This window comes from Scyliorhinus canicula, chromosome 1 (genome assembly GCF_902713615.1).
Source record: "Scyliorhinus canicula chromosome 1, sScyCan1.1, whole genome shotgun sequence".
Taxonomy (NCBI): domain Eukaryota; kingdom Metazoa; phylum Chordata; class Chondrichthyes; order Carcharhiniformes; family Scyliorhinidae; genus Scyliorhinus; species Scyliorhinus canicula.
Genome location: NC_052146.1, coordinates 116,803,747 through 116,816,560, shown reverse-complemented (window position 1 = coordinate 116,816,560; position 12,814 = coordinate 116,803,747). Strand labels below are relative to the sequence as shown.

The 12,814-nt window shown below is 45.9% G+C and overlaps 1 protein-coding gene across 1 annotated transcript in view; it reads right to left on the bottom strand.

The window, feature by feature from the left end:
- Positions 1 to 3,394: 3,394 nt before the first annotated feature.
- The window catches only part of LOC119951194 (dnaJ homolog subfamily C member 5-like), a 45,530-nt gene continuing 36,110 nt past the window's right edge, over positions 3,395 to 12,814 (bottom strand). The window contains exon 6 of the mRNA XM_038774593.1: positions 3,395 to 3,543. Within this exon, the coding sequence (XP_038630521.1) occupies positions 3,395 to 3,543 (149 nt within the window). The remainder of the gene's footprint in view (positions 3,544 to 12,814) is intronic.

Below are 12,814 nucleotides of genomic sequence, written 5' to 3'. Positions count from 1 at the left end.
ATGACAGCTTTGCCAATGGCTCCGAGTAGGTATTCAGGGAGCCCAGTGGTACAGTCCACGGTGAAGATATGGAATCAGCTGAGGAGGCATTTTAGGATGGAAGGGATGTCGGCGCTAACGCTGCTGTGCGAGAATCATGGGTTTGAACCGGGGGGGGAGGGGTGGATAGTATATACAGGAGGTGGAGGGAAATGGGGCTGCTCAAGGTGAGGGATTTTTATTTAGAGGAAGGGTTCGCCAGTCTGGAGGAGCTAAGGGAGAGGGTAGAGCTGCCGAGGGGTAGCGAGTTCAGGTATCTGCAGGTTAGGGACTTTGCACGAAATGTCTGGAAGGTGTTCCCTAGATTGCCGGGATACACCCTGCTGGAGCGAATGCTGCTTCCGGATGTGGAAGGGGAGGGAAGAATTAGGGATATATATAAGTGGCTGGGGATGAGGGAGGCGAGCGGGTGGTGAAGATCAAGGAGAAATGGGAAGCGGAATTGGGAATGGAGATCAACTGGGGAGTATGGAGTGAGGCATTGCGAATGGTAAATGGGACCTCCTCTTGTGCAAGGATGAGCCTGATACAGTTTAAGATGGTGCACAGGGTGCATCTGACTCGGGCGAGAATGAGTGGGTTCGTTGAGGGGGTAGCAGATGAGTGTGAGAGGTGTGGGCGGGGCCAGCGAATCATGCGCACATGTTTTGGGGTTGTGAAAAATTTGGAAGATTCTGGGTGAGAGTGTTCACGGGTTTAGCCATGTTAGTGGAGGAGGGAGTGGACCCAGAGCCTTTGGTGGCGATATTTGGGGTTTCAGAGAAGCCGGAGCTCATGGAGAGGAAGAATGCCAAAGTTTTGGCCTTCGCCTCTCTGATTGCACGGCGACAAATTTTGCTGGAGTGGCAGTCGGCATCGCCACCGGGGGTAGCAGCCTGGTTGGGTAACCTGTATGACTTCCTGCAGTTAGAGACGATAAAGTATGAGTTACAGGGCTCAGCAGGGGAGTTTGAGAAAAGGCGGGGGATGTTTATGTGACCGTGTTTGTGGAGCTGTTCATCGTGGGGGGGGGTTGGTGATGAGGAGGGGGAGGGGGGGGGGGATGAAAAAGGAGAAAAATCTGTACAAACTGTACAGTTGATTGTTGGGAAGAATGTTTCCAGAGGTGTTTATTTGCTGTAACCTACTTTGATACAAGTTTGAATAACATGTATTTAAAAAGAAATGAGTGATTGGGCCATGTTTATCATACCCGTGATGAAAAAAGATGTATCTACACACAGTTGTGGAGATTTTAAAGTCACCATTAATCATGCACTGTGTGCAGAACAGTACCCTCTGCCCTTGATTGGTGACCTATTCGCTGGGTTGGCTGGAGTCCAATACTTCAATAAAATCGGCCTCATTCAAGCATATCTTCAAATGAACGAGGATCGCAACAGCTCTTGACTATTGTGACACACAAAGGGTAACTTTGATATGAAGGACTACCATTTGGCATCACTTCTACACCAGCGTTGTTCCAACGACCTATGCACCAAATGTTAAGCGGATTAGATGGAGTCTCGTGTTAGTTAATTAGATGACATTTTGGTTACTATAAATAATGAGGAAGGGCAACTCCACAACATAGATGCCACATTCCAAATATTAGAAGATTATGAATGAAGAGTTGAAAAGACCAATGTGAATTTTTCCAATCTTCAATCAACCATCTGGGTCATGTCATCAATGCCAAGGGACTGCATAAGTCGCCTTCAAATGTGAAAGCCATTACAGAGGCACCTGCACCTCAGAATGTGAACCAACTTTGATCTTTCTTCGGCCTGGAAGGCTTGTCGCTAATCTGGTTACTATGCTAAAACCCTTACACAATTTACTGTATCAAATAAAAAGTGGACATGGGTGGATCAATGTGAGAGAGCATTCGTGCAAGCATCCGGACCAAACGTTTATGAACAGGAACAACCAAATAGGAGCAACTTAACATGAAGTAGCATATGTACCACTGTGCTACCCCAATAGGTTCAGGTTTGATGAACCAACAAACAAAGAAGACATAGAAGACAGCAATGTCACGTGAGAGTACCTTTAAGAAATGGGTTTTATAAATGGGTGTGAATATAAATATCTGTAGTGAGAGTACCTTTAAGAAATGGGTGTTTACTACTGCAATGATGTCAGCGAGTGGGTGGAGCTGGGCTGCCTGTCAGCTTTTTACTTTCGTTTTTGAGCAGGCTGCAGGGTGTGTTTTAGTTTTGTTTTCCGTGTTGGAGCCGAAGCCAGACCAAGCAGGTGTACTGCTGTTCTCTCTGCCATCAAAAGACTATCTCTTGATCATTTGGTGAATTCAGAATTATAAATGTTTTCAGCAGTGACTTTAACCTGATGTGCTTCTGGCAAAGGTTTTGTTTTCAAGTCGTATGGATGTTAAAAAGGAAAGCTTAAAGGTTTACTTAGTGTTGTAGCCTTGGGGGTTGTATTTGAATTAATGGTTGCTAAGATGTTCACTGTATGTTTTAAAAAGGTTAACTTGAGTTCATAGAATAAACATTGTTTCGCTTTAAAAAATACTTTTCCATTTCTGCTGTACCACACCTGTAGAGTGGGCTCCCCATACCTCAATCTAGTAAAAGTTGTCGGTCAGGTGGACTCCATGATACACTTTGGGGTTCTCTAAACTCTGGCCCATAACAGCAAGAGGTGGAGGGGGAGTTGGGAATAGGGGAAGTTGGGGTTAGGAGGCCAAGTCAAAACTGGACACCTGTAAAAAATGTGAATTGTAATCGGTGTATATAGTGTCTGTGTATGTTCACTTTCATCTTTGCTTTGTATAAAAAGAAAAACCCAAATAAAAACATTGAGAAAAAAAGGATTCGTAAGATGGACTCTCCCGACTACCCTTACCAAATAATTAGTCAATAAGCAGTTTGTGCAGAAACATTTTCTAATTCAAGCAAGTAGATAAGCAAGTAATAGAATATGTTTATTCTATGAACTCAGCACACCAGAAATGATCCAGTACTGTCAGAGGTTATGGACATGGTGCTTCGAAGAAAGACTTCAGGAGCAAACCCTGAGTTAAAGCCATATTCTACTTGAACTATCCATACAGGCAGGTTGCCTCCTCTGCGGAATGCAAGTCATCATTCCACCATTACTAAAGAAATTTGCATGAAATCAATTACACAAAGGCTATTGTGGTATTATAAAAATGAAAGAGATAACCAGATGGCCAGAGCTAAATGCCAAAATCAAAGAGACGGTGAGAATGTATTCATCTTGTGCTAAAGTGTGGAACCAGCCGCCATTTTCCATTACACCCATGAGAATAGCCAGAAGAGGCCTAGCAACGAGTACATATTGATTATGCCAGACCGTTTGAAGGGCATATGTTTCTCATTCTCATTGATGCTCACTCAAAATGGTCTGAAATTGCCATCATGAAGACAAAGTCAGCAGAGAAAACAATTAGTGATTGGGTGAAATCGTCAGCAGATTTGGTTACCCAGGAAAACCTGTGAGCAATAATGGGCCACAATTCATATTTCAAGAGTTCATAACCTATTTGAAGGAGAATGGAATTCAACACATCCAGTCCGCTCCTTATCACCCTCCCACAAATGAGCTTTGTACACACGATGAAACATTCGTCAAAGGTAGCCAGAGAACAAGGTTCATTGTCTAAATGTTTGAGCCGATTTCCACTCATTGACAAGAATACTGTGCACTCAACAACCCAAGTTTCTCCGGCTTTGCTAATGATTAAATGTCAACTACACGCAGCATTTTGATTTGCTAAAACCACCCAAGACAAAATAAATTCCGAGCAAAAGCAGCAGGATAAGTCATATAGCCGGACAAAAAGGCAAAATATTGTGTTTTTCGCCAGGGTCAAGACATTCTGGAAGGAACTATATCATAAGTGGAAAGTGGATATCTGCTGCCATTTTAGCACAGACAGGATCGGTCGCCTACACCGTACAAAGCCAAGACGATATAATACGGAGGAGACATGTGGATCAACTTTTGGTGACGAGAACCAATCTGCCAGAGACAGAATTGACAGAGTCCAAATCGAGTTGTGCCAAGAGATGACGTGGACGTTTGCGAGAACCTGACACTAATTGAACCAATTGCAAAAGCAGTACCTCAGTTGAGAATCTGACACTGAGTCAACCTCAGAACACTATGCCGACTCCAGTTAAGATGACCATGGACAACATCCAAACCCAGCCAAAGACACCAAAAATTGAAGCACTAAAAGGCAGACGCCTGAGGTTCCCCACACCACACAGAGAATGTCTGCCTCTGAAGTATCTGATGTATTTATTGTTGTTTTTGATTGAATTGCTAATGTTATACTATTTATTGTGTCAGGGACCTTTGATTTAAAGGGGGAGTAAAATGTTGTCTATTCTCCCCGTGTCTGCGTGGGTTTCCTCCGGTGCTCTGGTTTCCTCCCACAGTCCAAAGATGTGCATGTTAGGGGGATTGGCCATATTAAATTGCCCCTTAGTGTCCAAAAGATTAGGTGGGATTACTGGGTTACGGGAATAGGGTGGAGGAGTGGGCTTGGATGGGGTGCTCTTTCCAAGGGCCGATGCAGACTCGATGGGCTGAATGGCCTCCTTTTGCAATGTAAATTCTATGATTCTATGATTCATGGTATTTCTAGTGTTTTCTCATTCGCAGCATTGCAGTGGAACAGGAGAACTTTAAAAGATCAATGACGTAATGCCACCAGCCATTTGAGCGGGCAAGCAGACAGAGTAACATTGCAGCCTGAAGTATTAACATCACCTGAATAAAGCTTTTCATTTGTTTGAACCTCTGAGACAGGCTTAATTTTAAAACCACCACAGTAGCATGCTTCATCATAATAGTCAGTTCCAATACCTCATTACTGGTCTAGTCTGAGTGCACAACCAGTTCAACTGTCCAAAGAGTTAACAAAATCTTCACACACAATTTCGCAACACTGAGGGAGTTCTGATACCTTGATCATCAAGTCTCTCTTCAAAGCCCAGAGCCATTAGTTTGATTTTAAGACCATAAGGCCTTAAGATATAGGAGCAGATTTAGGCCATTCAGCCCATTGAGTCTATTCCGCCATTCGATCTTGGCTGATATGTTCCTTATCCCCATTCTCCTGCCTTCTCCCCATAACCCCTGATCCCCTTATTAATCAAGCAAACCCCTTATTAATCAAGAACACCAGGTTTGTGCTTGAGGCGCTGTTACCTACAGGGCTACAGACCAGCAGCTGGAAGGTGGAATTAGAAAGAATAGTTGTTTCTTTGAACATTAGAACTAAGAGCAGGAGTAGGCAATTTAGCCTCTCAAGCCTGTACCACTATTCAACACAATCTCATCATGACCTCATCATGATCTCATCTTGGCCTCAACTCCACCATGCTGCCATTCTCCGTAAGCCTTCAACCCATTACTAATCAAAAATTTGTCTAACTCCTCCTTAAATTTACTCTCACTCAGCATTCACCACACTCTGTGGTAGCAAATTCCACCCATTCACCACCCTTGAGGATAAGTAGTTTTAAATTTGCTACCCCTTAACCAGAAATTATGACCTCAGGTTCTAGAATGCCCCACAAGAGGAAGTATCTGTTCCACATTTACTTTATCCTACTGCAGCCTCATGCGTGCCATCTAGGAGTACCTTTCCTGTCATATCCATCTGTGTGTTCGTTAAGGCTGGCGGTCTCCTGTTGATATTTCAGTGTACACATAACTTCTTTCCAGGGACTGGATTCTCCATCCCGCTGCGCCACATTTCTGTTTCAGCACGCTGGCAGGATGTTCCGTTACGGAAAAGGGAAAAACACCAATAAGAAGATTTGTCCACCTCAGGAGGGGGTGATTCTCCAAAATGGAGACAAAGTGTTCACGACGGCGTGAAACGGGCAAAGGGACTACCAATTCTGTCCCCCACAGGGGACCAGCACTGCGCTGGAGCGGTTCACACCTCCAGTGTGGCCACGCCAACTTGCGCATGCGCGGGGGATTTCTTCAGCGTGCCGGCCCCGACTCAACATGGCGTCGGTGTTCAGGGGTCAGCCGCGCAAGAAAGTAGGCCTGGGGGGGGAGAGGCCGGCCCGTCGATCGGTGGGCCCCGATCGCGGGCCAGACCCCATTGGAGATCTCCCCCGGTGAAGGATCGCTTTCCCCCGCCCCAGAGGCAGCCCTCCGACCCTTCACGCAGAGTTCCCGCCGGCAGCGACCAGGGGTGAACGGTGCCGGTGGGTCTCTGTTGTATCCGCGCGGCCGCTCAGCCCATCCGGGCTGGAGAATCGGGGCCCCCGCCGATTCCAGCGGCCCGCGGCCGGCGCCGCATCAAATGCGCCGGCGCAAATGGTGACGATTCTCCGCACCCCGGAGAATCGCGTGCCAGCATCGGGGCATCGTGGCGCGGTTGTGCCGATTCTCAGGACCGGCGCGGTGCTCGGAGAATCGCCCCCCCCCCAGATTTTACTAATAGTGCACAAAATAACTTTTTTTTAAAAATAAACTTGTTTAACCAAATGTTTTGCAACCCTACGTATAAAATGAATAGCTTTTTGGTCAGGCATATTGTTCTTTCGAAGGTAAGAATATGGAGAAAGCACAAAGAAAGGGGAAAGGAATATTACCAGCTACAAAACTGAACACATTCCATTAACTAATCGATAGGGTCTGTAACTCCCAACCAACTGAAGTGAATTATTTGTATGGAATATCTACGTCAGGGCAGATGTCGGTTTGCAACTGGGTTGGCCAGCTAAGATTTTGTGAAGCATCTCATTAAATATTGTGTGATTTATTTCACCATCCCATGACTAAATGCACATTCCACTGCTGTGTCATTACTATGAAGTTCATATTTTCACACACACTCTTAAATTTATGTTGCCAATTTCCCCCTCCTGTTAGAAATTTAACCAGTGCTCCCAGTTCCAATTTCTATCCATTTTTCCTTTCCACAATTATCTTTCTGTCTACTATATATTACTATTGACAGACTGAGTCTCATTGGCATGCCTGTGGATTGTAAGAGAAAAATGTTTCTGTCCTTATCCAATACCTTCCAGTCCATTGCCACAATTTCATTGAAGTCTTTTGCAAATTGGTACTCTCCTTGGGCCATGAAGGTGTTCTATTATTTTACACATATCACGGGCATCTTTTGTCAAAATTGCACGCGAGATTTAACTGGTTCTTGCAAAACGTCGCAGTCTGGATCACGCCCTCACTGGATGAGATCCAGATTAACACATTTAAGTGAGCCACCAGGCACATTTAAATATTGTGGTGATATGCATCACTGTAGATGCAAAAGGGGTTAATGCAAGTACACATAGACTAGCTAGACACTAGAGGGAGCACTAGAGATATGACACACAGACACTCAACCAATAGGTCAGTAAGATAGGACACGGCCAATGGGCATTCACGATACACACAGATGTGACACTACCACAGGGGGGCATTACACAAACCCATATATAAAGGACACAGCACACATGATCTTCCACTTTCCAGTGGAGACACTCAGTGAGTACAGACACAGGGTTGATTCAACATCACACCCACCGCATGGATTGTAGCAGACTGGTTCATCAGTCTGAGTAGCTATAGAAGGATTAACAGTAGAGGCGAACCCAAGTAGGAGAATTGTAAATAGTTTAATAAACGTGTTGAAGTTATCCCCACGTCTGAACCTTCCTTTGTTAGAGTGAACATCAAGGAAGCAGCTTATGCTACGCCAAGAGCATAACAAGACATGGTATCAGCGAGCGACTGTTTCAATCCATATAGTTACAACTCAGCAAACAGTGACAACCAGCAACAACACCCAGGCAAGATGATCAAGGTTCCGGTTCCACAGCGGCTCAAGTGCCACGGTACTCGCCGCGAAAACTGGCGTGCATTCAGGCAAAGGTTTGAGATCTTTCTGGTAGCAGCCGACCTACAAGACATGGCCGATGCTGAAAAGACAGAGCTTCTGCTCAGCATCGCCGGTGCCAGAGCAGAAGAAATCTTCAAAACATTCAAGTTCTCCAAAGGGCAAAACAGGAGCGACTTCCAGGCAGTCCTGGACAAATTCGGTAAATACTGCGAGGAAAACATAAACAAACCAACAAAAAACTGTAAGAGAGGTGCCAGTACTTACCACGAGGCCGAGATCCCGGAGCAGAGAACAACAATTTTTATCGGCAGCCATCTTGGTAAAGGTGCTGCACATGCGCAGTTGAGAAAAAGGCCCCAAGTAAAGGAACATCGATCTGAGCATGCCCAATCGCTTCCTACGACCTACGTCACACGCTTTGTGACATCAGAGGCCCCGGACCACACCCACTTAAAGGGGAAATGTTCCAAAACACGGGGAAAAAAATCTTAAGCCGTAAAACAAGATTCATTCACCTGGAACGACAGCACAATGCCTGACATTCGATCAGTAGCTGAAAGTAACCTCTGCAGAACCCTGGAACAAGCAGTTAGCACCACCTTAAGAGATGATACAGTCCTTGAATACTACGACTCTGACCCTTATTTCTTCTTTGGACATCACAAGCCCGATGCCAGATCCGACACAAAAAGTGATGATATGGTCCTAGAAGACTACGACTCAGACGAAGGTTTCATCATTCGAGATGGCGAGCCCAGTACCAAATCCAAACCGCAATGAGATGCGTTCTACAGTGAAAACTCTGACACAGACGCGGATGTGTTCTTCGGATTTAAGGATCTTCAGCCCAGCAGATATGACATCCCGACTCGTGAGTGCAGGATTATGCTGCGGCCTGACGCCAAGAGGCAGAGAGCGGTACAAGCCCACATAGAACGGCCTGCTGCCACACAGAGAGTGGTCCACGTACTGCTAAGGGTTCCCGACTCCACACAGAGAGTGGTCCACGTACTGCTAAGGGTTCCCGACTCCACACAGGAAGCGATGAAAGACTCAACAGCGAGACAACTGCACGTCTCCACACAAGAAGTGACTCCAGTGACACAATCCTCCACAGCGAGCTCGTGGACAGACTCCATGATAGAAGAAACGCAAAACTCCACACTGCAGTCCTTGCATGAACAAGAAGTGACTTGAGTGACCCAAGCCTCCCCAGCGAGCTTGTGGACAGCCTCCATGATAGAAGCAATGCAAGATTCCAAAGCACAGTCCTTGCATGAACAAGACCATGAGAGTCTAGCAACCTCCCCTGAGCAGTCAGCAGCAGATAATGCAAGTCTGCCACGCTCAAGTGAACAACAGAAAGACTATGACAGTCTGCCATGCTCAAGTGCACAGCAAGAAGACTACGACAGTCTACCACCCTCCAGTGAACAGCAAGACGACTATGACAGTCTGCCATGCTCAAGTGAACAACAAAGCGACTATGACAGTCCACCCACATTGTTTGAGCCACAAGAAGACTCTGACAGTCTACCCAGCTCAAGTGAACAATAAGAAGCTACTGAGGCTCTATCCACTGTACGTGAGACAAGTGACGACAGCATCCCACTTCCCGTACAAGATGTGCAATGTGACAGACCTCAGCTAGTGTGTACAGAGGCACTCGATGATTACAGTGAGACCACTGGTAACTACGGTGACACCACATTACTTCAAACCTCATTCGTTCGAGCCTCTCCACAAGCAAATGCATTCCTGAATGTTTTGACTCCAGACGGGGAGCAACGACAAACCAAAACTGACTCAGGTGAAACAGACCAGACTCCAGATGGGGAGCAACCAAACGCCAAAGCTGATTCAAGTAAGCCGGACTTGACTCCAAACGAGGAGCGCCACAAACTCAGTGACGGCACGATCAAGAAAACAGCAGATGCCACAAAGCACGCGGACACGAGTAACTGTGTGAAGGACTCGTATTATCCACAGAGTGTGGTCCTTGAGTGAACACAACAATAGAACCATCCAACACAACATCACAACCTATGAAAACCATTACAAAGACAACGACACGACCCGTACCAAAGGCAACATCACCGACAGCAAGCACGATAAAGACTACATCAATGGAACTACGACTGGTACAACATGGTACAACTCTGCCCATGAGGGACACTGTTACTGCTCAGCTCAATACAATGACATACCATGGCAGGACGATGCATCTTCCCAATTCACGTGTGCTGCACTACCAACAGGCAAACTGGCTTTCAGGACAGATGCCATCCAACATCGCTATCACAAGCATCGGAAGAACAAAAGATGCCAAATCAGACAACAAAGTGTTTTGACCACTTCTTGGTCTCTTATGCACAGGGACACTGATGGCGTTCACAAGGACATGCCACCATCAAAATCACCAACTCACCAACCCAACAAGAAAGACATTCAACCATGATAATTGATGGGTTTTGGACTCATACATATGAATTGGATTATTGTTTAATGATCACTGTTATCATAACTTGTACAGAGCAACGCTTATCTACCTGATTTTTGTTCAATTTTCTTTAACAGTGTAACACGGAAAAAGGGGAGATGTGGTGATTATGCATCACTGTAGATACACAAGGGGTTAATGTAAGTACACATAGACTAGCTACACACTAGAGGGAGCACCAGAGACATGGCACGCAGACACTCAACCAATAGGTCAGTAAGATAGGACACGGCCAATGGGCATTCACGATACACACAGAGGTGACACTACCACTGGGGGGCATTACACAAACCCATATATAAAGGACACAGCACACATGATCTTCCTCTTTCCAGTGGAGACACTCAGTGAGTACAGACACAGGGTTGATTCAACATCACACCCACCACGTGGATTGTAGCAGACTGGTTTGTCAGTCTGAGTAGCTATAGAAGGATTAACAGTAGAGGCGAATCCGAGTAGGAGAATTGTAAATAGTTTAATAAACGTGTTGAAGTTATCTCCATGTCTGAACCTTCCTTTGTCAGAGTGAACATCAAGGAAGCAGCTTATGCTACGCCAAGAACATAACAAGACAAATATGTCTGCGCCATATTATCCCGGGGCCCAGGAAATAATGGCCATGCCTGGGAGACCTTGGCATGGTGCCATTTAGCACTGGTTTCCACAAATGTGGACCAGGTGTAAGGTCACCTGGGGGGGTCTCCCAGGCCATTACAGACTCCTGGGTGGTTGAGCAGGGTGGTACCCTTGCACTCCCACTGACAACTGGGCACCTTGGCACTGCCAGCCTGGCACTTTGGCATTGAAACCCAGGCACTCTGGCAGGGCTACCCTAGCTACAGGTGCTATTAGATAAAAGGAATTGATCATCTTTCTCCATTTTGCACCGGGTATCAGCATTAGAAACATAGAATTAACAGTGCAGAAGGAGGCCATTCGGCCCCTGGAGTCTGCACCAGCCCTTGGAAAGAGCACTGTACTTAAGCCCACACCTCTACCATATCTCCGTAACCCAGTAACCCCATGTAAACTTTTTGGACACTAAGGGCAATTTTGGACACTAAGGGCAATTTGTCATGGCCAATCCACCTAACCTGCACATCTTTGGACTGTGGGAGGAAACCGGAGGACCCGGAGGAAACCCATGCAGACACAAGAAGAATGCACACATACCGCACCGAAAGTGACTCAAGCCGGGAATTGAGCCTGGGACCCTGGAACTGTGAAGCAACAGTGCTAACCACTGTGCCACTGTGCCGCCCATAAGTCAAGTAAAGCCTGGTGGAAGATGTAGCACAGTTCTCTCTATATTACTCAATGAGTTACTTATACTGGAACTCATCAGTGTTCCCTTCAGGGGCTGGTTTAGCACACTGGGCTAAATCGCTGGCTTTTAAAGCAGACCAAGGCAGTCCAGCAGCACAGTTCAATTCCCGTACCAGCCTCCCCGAACAGGCGCCGGAATGTGGCGACTAGGGGCTTTTCACAGTAACTTCATTGAAGCCTACTCGTGACAATAAGCGATTTTCATTTCATTTCATTTTTCATTTCATTCACTCCCCCAATGTGGTGGTCTCATTTTCTACATGTGTCTTCTTGTAACCTCCTGAACTGATATTGCCAATCCAATGTCAATTATTACAAACAAGGGGACAATCCTTTTTGCTGTTAAAATTCTCATCTTGTTTTTAACTTGGTCTATCGTCTCACCATTCCCGATTTCCTTCACCTGCTCCACAACCCTTCAAGATGGCTGTATTCCTCTAATTCTGGCCTGTTAGCCATGCACAGTATTCTTTACTGAACTGCAGTCTTCAGCTGTCTATGCCCTAACCTCTGAAATTCCCTTTCTCAATCTCTTCAGCACCCTAGTTTTCTGCCCTTTTTTAAGACACTCTTTTAAGTGACTCGATATCAAGTTTTGAAATTTGAAAATGCTTCTGGGAAATACATTAAAGGCACTTAGACAAATATAAGTTGCTGTTGTCAGTGTAAACTAGGGAAGAAGTCATTGCTAACAGGTGTCCTTAATGCGAGTCCCATTCTGTGCCTCAGTAGAACATCTCCAGAAACTGTGACAGTGAGAACTGACGTGAAGCGATGTCGACCTCACTCTGTGTTGGAGCCTCTTGTTTCATTGTTGGTCTCTGGTTGCTATCGGAGCACCTGTTGTTTTGTGCTGTCTCTGTTTGTGTTTGTGCTATTTAAAGCATCCAAACGCCCTGGTTCGTGGAAGAGGTTGACGAAGAGAGAGCGGATTGAAACAAGACACCAAATCTGTCACATCACTGCCTCACCTCTTTGCGGCCCAGACACTCATAAGAACAATGATATTTCGGTGTATTTAGTCTCATGAAACTTTGAGTTTTCTTTAGGGCAGTCCCAAGTCTTAGGGCAGTTCCCTTTACATCACGCAGCAAATCATA